The sequence below is a fragment of the Momordica charantia genome (assembly GCF_013281855.1).
Source record: "Momordica charantia cultivar OHB3-1 chromosome 6 unlocalized genomic scaffold, Mcharantia_2.0 BLBB01000006.1, whole genome shotgun sequence".
NCBI classification, from domain to species: Eukaryota; Viridiplantae; Streptophyta; class Magnoliopsida; order Cucurbitales; family Cucurbitaceae; genus Momordica; species Momordica charantia.
The window spans coordinates 32405971-32419368 of NW_028275164.1; the positions used below are offsets into that span (position 1 = coordinate 32405971).

At 35.1% G+C, this 13398-nt stretch overlaps 1 protein-coding gene across 3 annotated transcripts; it reads right to left on the reverse strand.

Annotated features, from left to right (window-relative positions):
- Window positions 1–2441: 2441 nt before the first annotated feature.
- LOC111025974 (5'-3' exonuclease family protein) lies at window positions 2442–12298 on the reverse strand. Of its 3 annotated transcripts, none has more exons than XM_022303921.2 (18): window positions 12140–12298; window positions 11957–12073; window positions 11803–11861; window positions 11649–11708; window positions 11495–11548; window positions 11302–11350; window positions 11155–11202; window positions 10894–10959; window positions 10748–10798; window positions 9071–9190; window positions 8911–8995; window positions 8716–8797; window positions 4411–4525; window positions 4242–4298; window positions 4080–4126; window positions 3937–3991; window positions 3226–3416; window positions 2442–2798 (listed from the first exon to the last, which is right to left on the reverse strand). In XM_022303921.2, the coding sequence occupies exons 1-17, from the start codon at window positions 12149–12151 to the stop codon at window positions 3240–3242; spliced, it is 1254 nt and encodes a 417-aa protein (XP_022159613.1). In that variant the 5' UTR covers window positions 12152–12298; the 3' UTR covers window positions 2442–2798; window positions 3226–3239. The 3 variants fall into 3 exon arrangements, with proteins under 3 accessions (XP_022159613.1, XP_022159614.1, XP_022159615.1); XM_022303922.2 differs by having other exon boundaries at window positions 3200–3416; XM_022303923.2 differs by lacking the exon at window positions 3226–3416 and having other exon boundaries at window positions 12140–12297.
- Between the last annotated feature and the right edge of the window lie 1100 nt (window positions 12299–13398).

Sequence of the window (13398 nt, forward strand, 5' to 3'; positions counted from 1 at the left end):
ATAACAAGAATATATTAATAAACTATTTAAGAAGAGTTGATAGCGATAGAATTACAAAAATGGCACAAAAAAAATATGTATTTTTATATATAGCATTAGGTTTAAAATTTTACAAAATTGCATAAGTTGCAAACAATCACATGAGACCAACTAAAATTCACTATTGTGATATTTTTGGAAAAAAAATAATGATGTTTTTATAAATACATATTTATTTTACGTCATTTAATATGATTTTCAAATAATAATAATACACTATAGGACCTAAAAATTGTCAATTCACTAATGACACATTAGAATCTTAAAACCAACAAAAGTTTGACTTTAGAGACTTTGTAGAACTATTTTCTAAAAGTCGTAGATGGTCAGTTTTTTAAACTTAAATACTAAATAAAAATTTATCCTCAAATTTACCAACCTAGTGTATTTTACCATTTGATATTCATATAAAGATTCAGCTATACCACTATTTTTATCATTTCTAAATATTCCACTAAATACTTTTTCAACAATTTTTCTTCAATTGTAATCAAATTTCTAAATTTGTTGCTAAATATTTATTGGAAAATGGTGCAAATTTTCGAAATCTCTATTTTCAAATCAAACTAGCACTCTTTTTTTTTTCTTTTTCGAGCTCTGAAACTAGCTGCATAGTTCAAAAGACATTGTCTAATTTTTAGCCTTTTAAATAAATAGTAAAATTAATATTCTAATTAGATTTTTGTTTTTGGATGGTTGGTGACTAATTAGAGTATTTTTTTGGTAACTATCAATTACTATTTATATACATATTTCTACTTCGAGTCGTGATGCAAACATAAGTATGGCTTATATATCTATCTCCTAAAAATTCGTGATTTTGAATTCAGATTAATGTACTAAAAAAACGGTCACTTTTGATGGTTTTTAGTTGGGTTTGGATATGTTATTTCCAAGTTTTTGGTAGATGTTTTTTCTTTTAACCGTATATGATGTTTTTAATTGGATTTGAGATCTTATTGTTAAGTTTGGGGCTTTTGTTATTTTTTTATTTTTACCTACCTAATTTTGGATCTAGGTTTGGGTATTTTTATAGTGGATTTTGAACATTTTTCTTGCCTAATTTTGGGTGTTCTTTGATTGAATTTTATGCGACTTGTTTATGCAAGGATATGCACAACAGTATCTTTCAGATTGCAGCTCGAACTCGACCTCCGGACCGATCTGAATACTTGGGCGGACCTGCACAAAAGGTGAGCACTCCGACGATCAAGTCAGTATAGGTCGGTTTCCCAATTTAGTTCGAGGTCAGAAATCATCGTACCTAATCGCGAAGTGAGGTCCTCTACTTATGGGTGGTAGTCCCGCTAATCTCGCGACGGTTATGGGTGGTAGTCCCGCTAATCTCGCGACGGTTACACCTGGTAATCTCGGGACCATCGGTTACACCCGGTAATCTCGGGACCGACGGTTACACCCGATAATCACGCCGCCGACAGTAGCTCACATCGGCCCCCACCGAACTTCCTGGTAGGTCGGACCTCGGCCAGGTTCACCTCGGCCCTCATACTTAGTATCTGTCAACGCTAGTGGTGGTGATCTTGGCGGTCCGAGCTGGGGCATGACTCATGGTCACCTTGGGGTACCAATGGCTGTCCTCCACGTGTCCAGTGTATTCTTTCCCCCAAACACGACTTATTGTTGATTCGTGACCAATACTCTAATTTAGTTTAAGCATTAATTTTGTAGCTTATTAAAATTTAAGGTTCAATTTGTCAAACTTAAAAATTTAGGTCAAAGTTGACTTACTAAACCAATTATAAGGGTAAAAAAAATTTACCAACAATACGTAACTAACTCAATTTTTTAGGTGACTTATTCAATTCAAATAATTAGAGTTGCAATAGGGCGGGATCACTTCCCAATCCTCACAAGGATGTTTAGCTTCCATCACTAATCCTCACAAAGTATCGCAGAAAAATCGATAAAATATAAAAAAAATATTAACATAATATCACTAATTTGAATATAATATCAATATTAATAAGTTTTAGCTTACTTGTAGGTGTGATTATTTAATTTTTTATTTATATATATATATATATATTTAATGAATATCTATCAATATCGACATCTTATTGATATTTCCATCAAATTTACATTTTATTGATATTTCCACCAAATTGAGATCTCAAAGAACATCGAAGGTTACAACATTATCCTTGGTAGCCCTCCTAACCCCTCACAAAATTTGGGATGATGATATTAGCATGGGTTTGAAGAAATTGTCCAAAGTCAAATGAATTTGATATATATCATTTTGGGATCGTAGATAGTTTCAGTAAATAAACCACCTTGTTTCCTTTTTTCACATTTTACCGTTCTTCAATATCCATTAAGCAAAAAAATCATTCAAACCCACTAATTACATCAACTTAAGAAACATATATGCTAGAGAGAAGGAACAAAATCTTCATTCCAGAGAGGGAATGTATCTTGAAATTTTGATAGATATTTAGTTACGTAAGGCATCTACAACCATGATTGGTTCCTCGATCCTTCCACAGATACCCAAAGAACTACCTCCTAAGTTGCACAACCGAGGCCAAATCAATACAATAAAATTATTGTCATATAATATGCAACTATGTCCTAGAATTGAAGGCAACGAAAACTTATCAAACAAATCTTACTCAAAACATCAAGTTCGATAAACTAATTTGACAGTGGCGATGCAACCAACTCGACTACTTTCTTTTACCACCACCAGACTTTGATTTCTTAGTTACTGCTTGTTTGGTGGGCTTTTCTGACGTCTCCTGTTGAATGACAAATAAAAAGTGAAACACATATAAATAATAATAGATTGTAAAAAGAGTAAAGAATGCTGCAGTCAATAATCGTAATTTTTAAATTACTGGGCCATTAGTTGCAGGACAAATGTGACGTACAACGAAATACGCTGTAAAGAGCACACAGCAATGACAACGTAAATCACAAATACTTATAAAATTAAATTCGATGTGCGGCAAAATATTTGATTAGCGTATTGCCTATGATATGAATTGTCTCATTCTAATGTAAAATGATGTAACTAATTTTTAAACATAGTTAGTTACATCAAACATGGTTCAAGGGAATTAAGGACCAGGATGTTCATGTAATCTCTGAAGGCCAAACAACCACATAAGAACCAAGTGTAATCAACTCAATTACATACATTAGTTAGTTAATGTAAAATTTCACCAGGATTTTCAGCTTCATGTGCCGAAGCAAACAGCCATAACTAATGGCCCCGACCCCGAGTACTTGGAAGAAAGGTTTAACATTGACATGCCTAGGCTGCCAATGACCTTTGTCCTTGACGAATAAAAAGCTTGTGGAGAGTATTTACGCTGGACTCCTGGTTTGGGAGATCTAATTACACATTTGGTTACCTGTCATCCAGTGTAGTAAGGCAGAGACGATCAGGTCTCTAAATCCCAACAGATATTTGTAGAACTTGATGGAAAGAATTTCTTTAATACTTCTTGTTTAATGGATTTTGGAGGTAAGTTGTGATAAAAGAGAGAAACGGAGAGTCTGAAGTAAATTAGACAGAAGAAGGAAGGAAGCCTTTGAACAGATTTTGCTTACTAAAACTAGATTTTGCAGTTAACACCAATGGACCTTGAAGCTTTAATCAATTTCAGTTCAATCAATGTTGATATTGAAGATCAGCATAAATTAAGTTCAGTTTAAACAAAAACAAATGTTAAATCAACAAATTCAAGGGAAGGAAAAAATTACAGAGGTGTTAGATGTAATTGTCACAATGCCATAAAATATCGTTGGGATTTAAATGTTAAAGTTGAATACTAATATTAGAATATGGATATGGAAGTAGAATGAAAGCTTTATTTCATTAATCCCAACATCAGATACAACTAAGACATCAATAGATAGATAACAGCATACCTTTCGCTTAATGGGTACTGAAGGATTAGTTACAGGCTTGAAAAATGACTCCAACCTGAAAATGAGGAATAAACAGCACGATAGGCCAAAGAGATGAAGTTTTATTTTTTTTTAAATAAATAAAATTGTATGGTTAACATTACCGGCCCTGTGACGACTTGTTCTTAGCTGCTTTGATTTTCTCCACTGCCTAGTGAAAGAATAAAAATTTATGAATGAGGCATAGATTTGCTTGAAGATTGAACCTAAATGACTTTCATACAAAATCTGTATGATACAACAATTGAGATTATAGGAGGATAAACCTTCGTCACTCTATCGCTGTTGAACCCATTCTCATTCACCAAAAATGTTAGCAAGCCCTGTAACAGTTGTGGGATTATAACTTTAAAATCATAATATGGTATGTGTATATATATAATGAAGAAAGAAAACAGTTATGAGAAGACTTTTGAACCAGAAAAGTTAAATTACTTCTTCATCTGGAGTAGTCCACTTAATGTCAAGCTGCTCTTCGTCTGTACACACTAGTGGTTCTTTAAAAAGCTGTCGAGCCTCTTGATAAGGCCAATCATTTGGAATTTGGTACCTGTTTACAACATAATAATAACAATAATAAAGGAAAGAAGAAGCATTCAGTTTTTTGTTCCTCTGTAACTTGCCACATCAAAAACATGATGACTGCCATATATCTGCACCAAACTTCATTGAAAAAACAAAATCAACTAAGGCCAGAGGCTTCAAAGTCCCAATTACAAATATCCTGTGATAGTCCTATTATGGGTATATTGGGAATATTATTAGTATATTAGGGAAGGGGCATTATGGTAATTAGTTAGAGATAAATTGGATATAAATAGAGGTAGTAGGGATAGAAGTGAAGGATCTCGGAGGAATAGTATAAGGTGGGAGAATTTTGCATAGTTCTTGGGAGAGAGATTGTCCTCTCAAAAGGCTATCAATATTGTAACGTCTCTTTGATATTGCATATAGTTATCTAATTACGTTCTTGTAATCGGGATTCTTACAGATCGATCCTAATTCTTAAAGTACCATACAACATACATACATACATACATACTGAGAGGAAGAGGGAGGGAGGGTAGCAGTAAAAATCATGCATATTGAGTGGTGCATCGGAGAGAAACGTGGATTTCAAACAGTCTCTGCATTGCAACTTATTTCATCTCATACCTTCCATTTCTGTAATATCTATCATTCCATTTTAAAAAAAAAATACTTTTATACTTGAGAACATATTAAATGTTTATTGAGTTTGGTAAGAAGGGTAGAAGCCCTTGAAACTATTTTGGGTTGCATGCATCTTTATCATGTTTCTAACGTCCCAAACCCCCTCCCTTTCTTCAAGGTGACTAGTGTCACCGATATGGTTCTTTATACAGGTTAGGGCAAGAGTAAACACCCTCTCCGACTCTCTTTGGGTTAGTGCCACTCACAAGATTCAAATGACTAACTCGCTCGTATATAGCGCCTAGTATGTACGAGGAGGAACAAGCACCATGATAAAGCCACACAAGTCAAACTAACTCCCAATCTATTTCATTTATGCTATGAATAAGGATTGTGTTATATCCGTGTAATGTATGCCATAAGCCCTATGTCATACTTGACTCTAAGATTTACATGGTGACAAGAACCCATTAGATTCTTCCAAGACACCCCTTGTGAATTACAATATCTTCCCCAAGACTTGACTTCGATCCTAGATGACCAGTCCATACTCAAGTGAGAGTTAGGAGCCAATATCGTGCCACCTCCTATAGTGCATTTTTTGGCATATTTGGTGTCACTCATGAACGTCATAAGTGGCGAGGAGTCATTTGCCAACGTAGAGTGCAAGTCTGATCTCTATTGATTTGAAATCTAGCGTGCTTACATATCTTACTAATATGCATCTAACTCAAAAGTTGCCCATCGAAGCCATCGACAAAACCCTAACTTCTAAGATTGTGGCTTGAGACCCATATGGCCCCCACGCAGCTTGTCACTGATACCATCGTTGCTTCCAATCATACTTGCACCTTAGCTAGGCTTTCTTGCACACTTCTCCTTGTTGTGTTAGTGATGCACCATCCTCCTTGGTCGTATTACAGCACACCCACAACATGGCTTGATCTTGATAGGCAACACATGCATGTCTCCACCACTTGTCTACTTCATGGGAGTCACAACCTGCTCTTTTCTAGTATGGTTGTTGCTAATGTCCATCCATGTGCCTCTTCCCATGCGCATTCGTTTGCCCACATGGTACACCTTGCCAACCTTGCCATTCCATCATGTGTGTGTGTCTCGACACGCCCACATGTGGTACATGCTTCCTCACGCGCTAAACGCCATTCGTGAATCGTTTGCTAGATGTCATTCCAGTCTTCTTGTGATGCCTCCAACCATGTGATATGATCCAACCATGCAACATGTTTCAAGCTCACATCACATGCGTCATGAACGCTTCCTACTTAATCTCGTGTCAGTCATGAGTGTGTCACCTGGCTACTCAACCTTGGTCATCCAAGTCAAGTAATTCTCCTCAAGACCAGTGGTGTAACACCTAGTTATGTCTCTTTGTATTTTTGAAAAAAAAAATAACTTTTCATTCAGTAAAAAGAAAAATTGCTGAAGACTCAAGCTCTCAAAGGAATGAGAGAAAAAGAAAAAAGCAAAACAAAAAAAGGATAAACTCAACGATGAGCAATCAATTCATTCGAATAAGAATACACAGTTAGATAACCAAAAACCACCGACAACAGGCCCAAGAACAGTTGCATAAAAACTTGGGATACCAAAACTGGCTGAGGCCAACCAAATGAAGCACCAACCCCTACTTAGACAAAGAAGGATCTTGAGAAACAAAATCCTCAAGAACATCCTCAAGCTCCTTTATGCTCCTTTATGCAGTTCTTCAACAATAGAAGCTGCATCATGGCAAGAGAGAGTTCAATTTGAAATGTTTCATCTTGAAGCATTTCCAACTCTTTTTCGAGAGAGGCGAAATAATCATCCGACATACTAGAAACTAGCTTGAGAGCTAGTAAAAGATCTTCCAATCTATTGAAGGTACCATACCAAAGAAGAAGAACTTCACATAATATAATAATCCCAACCTTTCCAGGTTGCTCCTAGCTATGTCTCTTTGTTATCTACTCTACTATAGAGCTAAGTATAAGTCTAATCAAACTTCTTCTTAATTTTAAAGGTTGGGTTTTTCTCATCCAAAATATTATAATAATAATAATAATAAAGAATGAAATAAAAACGGAAAGTCCATAGGTTTTAGATTGTCTTTGGATTTGCAGTCTGTTTAATGGTAAGGGCATCCTCAAGAGAAGTGAACTTATCCTTTATCTTCAAAACATCTTTAGTTCACAAAACTTTTCCTTCATACATCAGACCATTATTTATACCAAATTAAAATAAAGGGGAAGGCTTTGTTTAAATACCCTAATGAGAGAATGGTATTCACGAAGGCAATTAAGATTGGAAGAAATAGTTTTAAAGAAACTATTGTCATAGCTACGAGGTCGGCCAGAATGAGCGGGAGGAATTTTCTATACATGGTTACCATTTTACCTAGCCCTCTTTTGCATATTGCAAGAGAAGAATCATGTAAGGGAACTAGCCGCGACCTATTCTTACCTTATTCTCCCAAACTACCTAAGATAAGAGATCTTGTGAGCCCCTACTGTTCCACAAACAGTGGTAGATGTATTCACCAGAGGTTTAGCTCATGCAACCTTCTGAAAAGAAAAAATATAAGCCAGCTAGACATGCCCTATATAGATGCGCATGCATCTGCCTGAGGGTGTGTTGAAGATATATGCAAATTCTTCCGATATATGATCCGGAGAATGAGACCTACTTATTTATCCTTTTCTGTCCTATACTTTCCATATATTATTGTATATAGTTATTTTAGCTCTAATTTAATTTTCCATGCAAGTTGTACCGTTATTCCATTTTTGATTCTAGATAGATTTTTTGCTAATAATAAATATTTTCAATTTGCACATGTGTATACAACTTTCCTGTCACTACACTCTACCAAAATAATGTGAAGGATACTTTAACTTAGAGATAAATGTAAGAGAAAGATAAGACTATCTGGTCATTTTACAAGATAACAATGCCTTAAATATGAACAGAATAGTTTAGACAATAGAATCATGAAGGGGAATGAAGTTTCCAACTGATCGCACCGTCACAATGCCTAACAAAATCTGATGAGAATGAAGAATTCTACACTATGGGACTATTTAAAACAGTTATTGGCTACTGCATATAGGGTCCAATGCAATACAAAAACATAGTGTGTAACGACTAAATAGCATAGAATATTTCTCATTCAACAAGATCTATATTGGTTTGAACGACATCATTTTGTTTCATAATGTTAAGGATGAATAAACCACCACTCAACCCAAAAGCTTAAGCTAATGGGTTGGGTAAATTTTATTCATTTATGAGTATCTCAATACTCCCTCTTACTTGTGGGCTTGAAAAATTGCAACAAGACCCCAACAAGTGGAAATCAATATAAATGGGGAGGAAACGACTACGCAGGGGGCTCGTACACATGACCACCCGCTCTGATACCATCTTGGGTTGAGTGGTGGTTTACTCATCCTTAACACATAATAACCGGATCATATCTAACATATTAAGAGTACCCATGCATTCATCAAATTGAGTAAACAAGTTCAAACATATTCAAGAGAAAATTACACTGTATCATATATATTTCAATTCCAGAAAAAAGATTACCTCTCTTTATTTATGTTCTCTAATATAGTTTCTATAGACCCATGTTGACGTATAAGCTTTAGGGCAGTCTGCCCCCCTATACCTGTGGAGTAAATGATAAGGGCTCTACATTGGGAATATATACCGGCAACAGAACAACAAAATTTGAACATCAACATTAGTAGAAGGACAAAAAAATACATAGAATCCAAATACCTCGGATACTGTCACAATAATCACATCCAGAAAGAATGCACAAATCGACAAATTGGTCCATGGAAAGGTTCAGCTCCTCCAAAATCTGAAACATATTATTTGGTTAATGGTAACAATAGGTAAATCGTAAATCGCCAAATTAAGGTAGGAGCCAAATCACCTTCGCAACTTCAAATTCCATAACCGGAATCTTCCTTGAGCTAGGATCCATTAAATGACGAAGAAATTTGGGAGATCCAAATGTTAGCGAATCCATGTCTTCCGAAGCCACAGCATAAACCTGAAACATATGAACTTTGGGAATAATCCTCTTACTAATTACTAAAAAAAAAAATCGTAATAACTAAAACACTAAGGAAAATTGCAAGAAAGAAGCCATTAGCATGCAAAACTTACAAAATAAAATCCAATTAAATCAATAGGTCCTACTCCAAAATTAAGCAAGCACTTTAACAATTCAAAAGAGTCTACTGGGTTGAAGTGCACTGCCAACCCTCACAGCACCCACCTCAACTGCCCCAGCCCTTGTCAGATTTCCAACTTTGAAGGTGAGGGTGGGGCAGCAAGGGAATAGGGCTTCTCCTAGGTACTTGGGAGGACTAGAAGCAACTAAGGGAATGAAGAATCTGTTGTCCAGAAATCGTGTGATTCTTGATTAAAAAAAGATACATGAAAGCACCTAAGCTCAAGTCATTTCTTTTAACAAGGTTGCTTAACCTAAACATTGAATATTGAATAACCTAGGCTCTCATTTGAAAGATATGACCTGGAAGAAATAAAAAAAAAAAATTCCAAGGAGAAGATTTTTCTCACGAGTTTTTTTTTTTTTTTTTTTTTTTGGATTTAGTGAAGAAGCATCCTTCTTTGTGGTGTTTTTTTTTTTTTTAAACAAGAAACAACTTTTCATTGATGTATGAAAAGGAGAAATAGTTCAAGGATACAAACTCCAGAAGGAGATATAGAAAATCCTTCTTCATGGTGCTCAACGTACATATTTTTGTAATTATAGTTTCATTCAGGTTTATGCCAATTCCTTTTTGTAATCCTCTTGGGGGATACCTCATCTCCTTTTCCGTACATCATTTTTATATGAGGAATGTACAAGTCTTTGTTTCCCCTATCGAAAAAAAAGTTTTGAGCAACCTAGGCCCGTGGATTGTTTCTATCTTCTTTCTCTTTGCCTAATCTTAGGAGAGACTATGGTTATGGCTTTTTCTTTGAATATAGAATTTCTTTTATATAAATACAGGAAACAAAGACTCGTCTTCCTCGTATCAAAAAGATGAGTAAAAAGGAGATGGGCTACCCCAAACAGCTAAGGAGATTACAAAAGAACTCCCACTTGGTATTACCTTATATTCCCCTGTCCCCCATCAAAAAGAATCCAACTAGTTATCTCTCTGTCCATGATACCTTTTCTAAAGCCCATATTCCAGTCGCCTTGCACTTCATTCCAACAATCAGTCACTGTATTCTCTTTCTTAAGCGAGATATTGTAAAGATCTGGAATTTGTTGTTCCAAAGGCGAGGTTCACAGTCAAGCATCCTTCCAAAACTTGATTCTACACCCATTTTGCTTTATGACATTTAAATCTATTCAAAATTTAAAATTGGAACGAGGGGACAAGCATGTATAGCTCAATGCTTTACATTGTAGAATTTGTTTGGCTTGAAAGCATTGAAATATGGGAAGTGATAAAGTATCCAAGTAAACTTTTCAAATTTGTATTTTCTTCAATCTGGCTCGAAGGTCAATATTTGTGCCCTTGATTCTTAGTTAGTCAGTTCACATTCAAGAAACTATAGAGGAATTATCATACAGCAGAGGGATACTTGCCTTTCCTAATTTGCAAAGTGCGGCACATTGTGCCTCTGCTTCAGAGGGAGCCTGCAACATCCAAAAACAATTGCTGTTTACTCAAACATGTTACAACTGAAGCAATGGATCACTTGAACGAACATCAATAGTATAGTGTTCGTCACCTCGATCACAGGCACTCCCATGAGTCTCAAGAGTCTTTTACAGTCTTCATTGTGCTGTTTCGTAACCTGCCAGTTTAACCACAAATATCTATAATATGCATATGGTTTATATTTTAATATTATATTATACAACCTCCAGAACCTTTGCATGCTGCTCCCATCCCTTTACTGTTCATTTGTGAGAGTAAATAAATCGATCTAAAATTTAATGAGTACTATGAATATGTTACTTAAGGGAAAATGTTAAAGCAAATAACTAACCTTCACCGTCCTTTTACTGAATTTCTCGATGTCCTCCTTGTTGCCAGCCTAGAACAACAAAAAGGAGCACTTGCTGGAGATACTTTGCTGTATTATGTGCTGTGCTCTATAAGGAACAAAACACAAAAGTAGAAGAATGGAAAATACCTCCATTGCATCTGCAAGGTCCTCAGTAGCATCTGCTCTCTTTGAATAACTGCAAACATAGTTTTCTTGGGAGCATTACGTTTCTCATTAAAAAAATATATTAATAATAATTTTAAAACATGGAAAGCATTACAATCATGAGTCACGACTGCCCCTTTGAACATTACGAGATACAATGGGATAGCATAGTCACCGTTTTGCAAGTTCTTGTTTCTTCAAATCAGGAGGCTTTCCATCAAAGACATAGCTGAGTACATTTGTCCCAATGAAAAGAAAACCATATCAGACCAAAATTTCATGAAAAAAAAAACTCGAAATTAAAACACCAGGGCACAGAAAGAAATTACACTGGCTTAATCCCAGCTTCGAGAAGCCTTATTGTCCGGTTAAACATCCCTTGCAAATGGCTACAGTTTGAAATTGAATCGAAAAAAAATCAAATACATACATCAAGAAAAAGGATATACAAATGGAAGGCATAAAATTTTCGAAAGGAGTCACCTAGTGACTTCACCAGCTTCGTTGGTGAGCATCTCAGTCCCACTTCTTCCGACGACAATCTGCAATTGCATTAGTGGAGGCAGAGATAAGAGAGAGAGGGCATAGTAGTTTGGAATTGTGAAAAAAACAAGTCGGAGAAAGAGGGATTACTGACAAGAAATTGATAAATACTCATGCTAGCATCGATTGCGATTCTGCGGCCGAAATAGCTTTCGAACTTCTGCTCCTTCATGCCTTTGGGGGCATTGTCGGCTAAGAGCTTGGTTAAACCCTAACAACAACATGGAGGTGAAAACGAATGATGAAGTAGAGAGTGAATGGAAGGGAAGGGAGATACCTTAATGCCCATTTGCGAACTGCCAATGAAGAAGAAAGGCGGGAAGGGCTCAGTTGAAGAATTTTTGTTTACTGTTCGCTCAATGTGAGTGAATCTGATTCTGAATCCCGGTTTTCCAACATTCACCTGTAACTTGTAACTATAACTTTCTTTCTTTTTTCTTTTTTTTTTCCTTTTTTTTTTTTTTTTAACTAAACAAAAACATTAAACTTTACGTTAAACTACCATTTTTTTTCCTCTTTCGGTTGGTTGATTCGACTCCTTTTAATCCATGATAGTCTCTGTAGTTTGAGAAGGGTAATATATTTTCAAAAGTCATCATTTTATTCCCATTTATGAAGTTTTAACATGAATTTTATACCTATCAAAAATCTTTTTAACATAAAATAATTATTATGTTTCGAGAAATTGATTTCTCATAGTTAGAGGTTTATACCAATTATCGTTGAGCTATGCTCACTTTCACGTCTCGTTGGAATTTGTTATAAACATGTATCTTAAAATTAAAATTAAAGTAAGTATTATATATATGAAATTATATGGTTAACTTGAGTTTTTTCAGGAGAATGATAATTGACTTGAGTTATGCATTCTTTATTTCAAATTTTTCATTTTTATCATATAACTCTCTAAGTTGTCTAAAAACAAATCTATGTTACTTCACATGAAGGTTGCCAGTGATATTTATATATAGCAGAATTTATTTTATTTTAATTTTTTTTAATGGGGTGAGTTGTACTACAAATCATTAATATTTTTAAAATCTAGCCCTAAATTATGTGAGTTGATTTTGAGAATGATACCTCAAATTTTGTTTGTTGATTGAGAGGAAAAAAAAGTAGTAGTAATAATAACACTCCACCTATACTTTCTTTTCCTCTCAAAGTCTAAAAATTTGCTTCTCTAGAATTTCGAGTTCGGCTCGAATCATCTATGAGATGTGTGTGAGCTAACAAGAATGAGTTGCGAGAAGCGAGTTAAATGAGTAAGGAAATAGTGAGTATTATTGAGTTTTGGTAAAATATTAGAATTGAAGTTTGTCACACATCTCGAAAATATACAATGAGAGAATGTACTCACCAAGCAGTAGAAGTTGTCCCACATTAAAAATGTACGATGAATATGTGTGTTCCAACTAACTCATGGACTTGGGTTTTAATCATCCCAATTGAAATACTTTATCTCCAAATTGAACTATTTAAGCCTGGTATACCAACTTTAGTTAACTGAGCGGTATTTGCTTTGAGCGAGTGTATTTG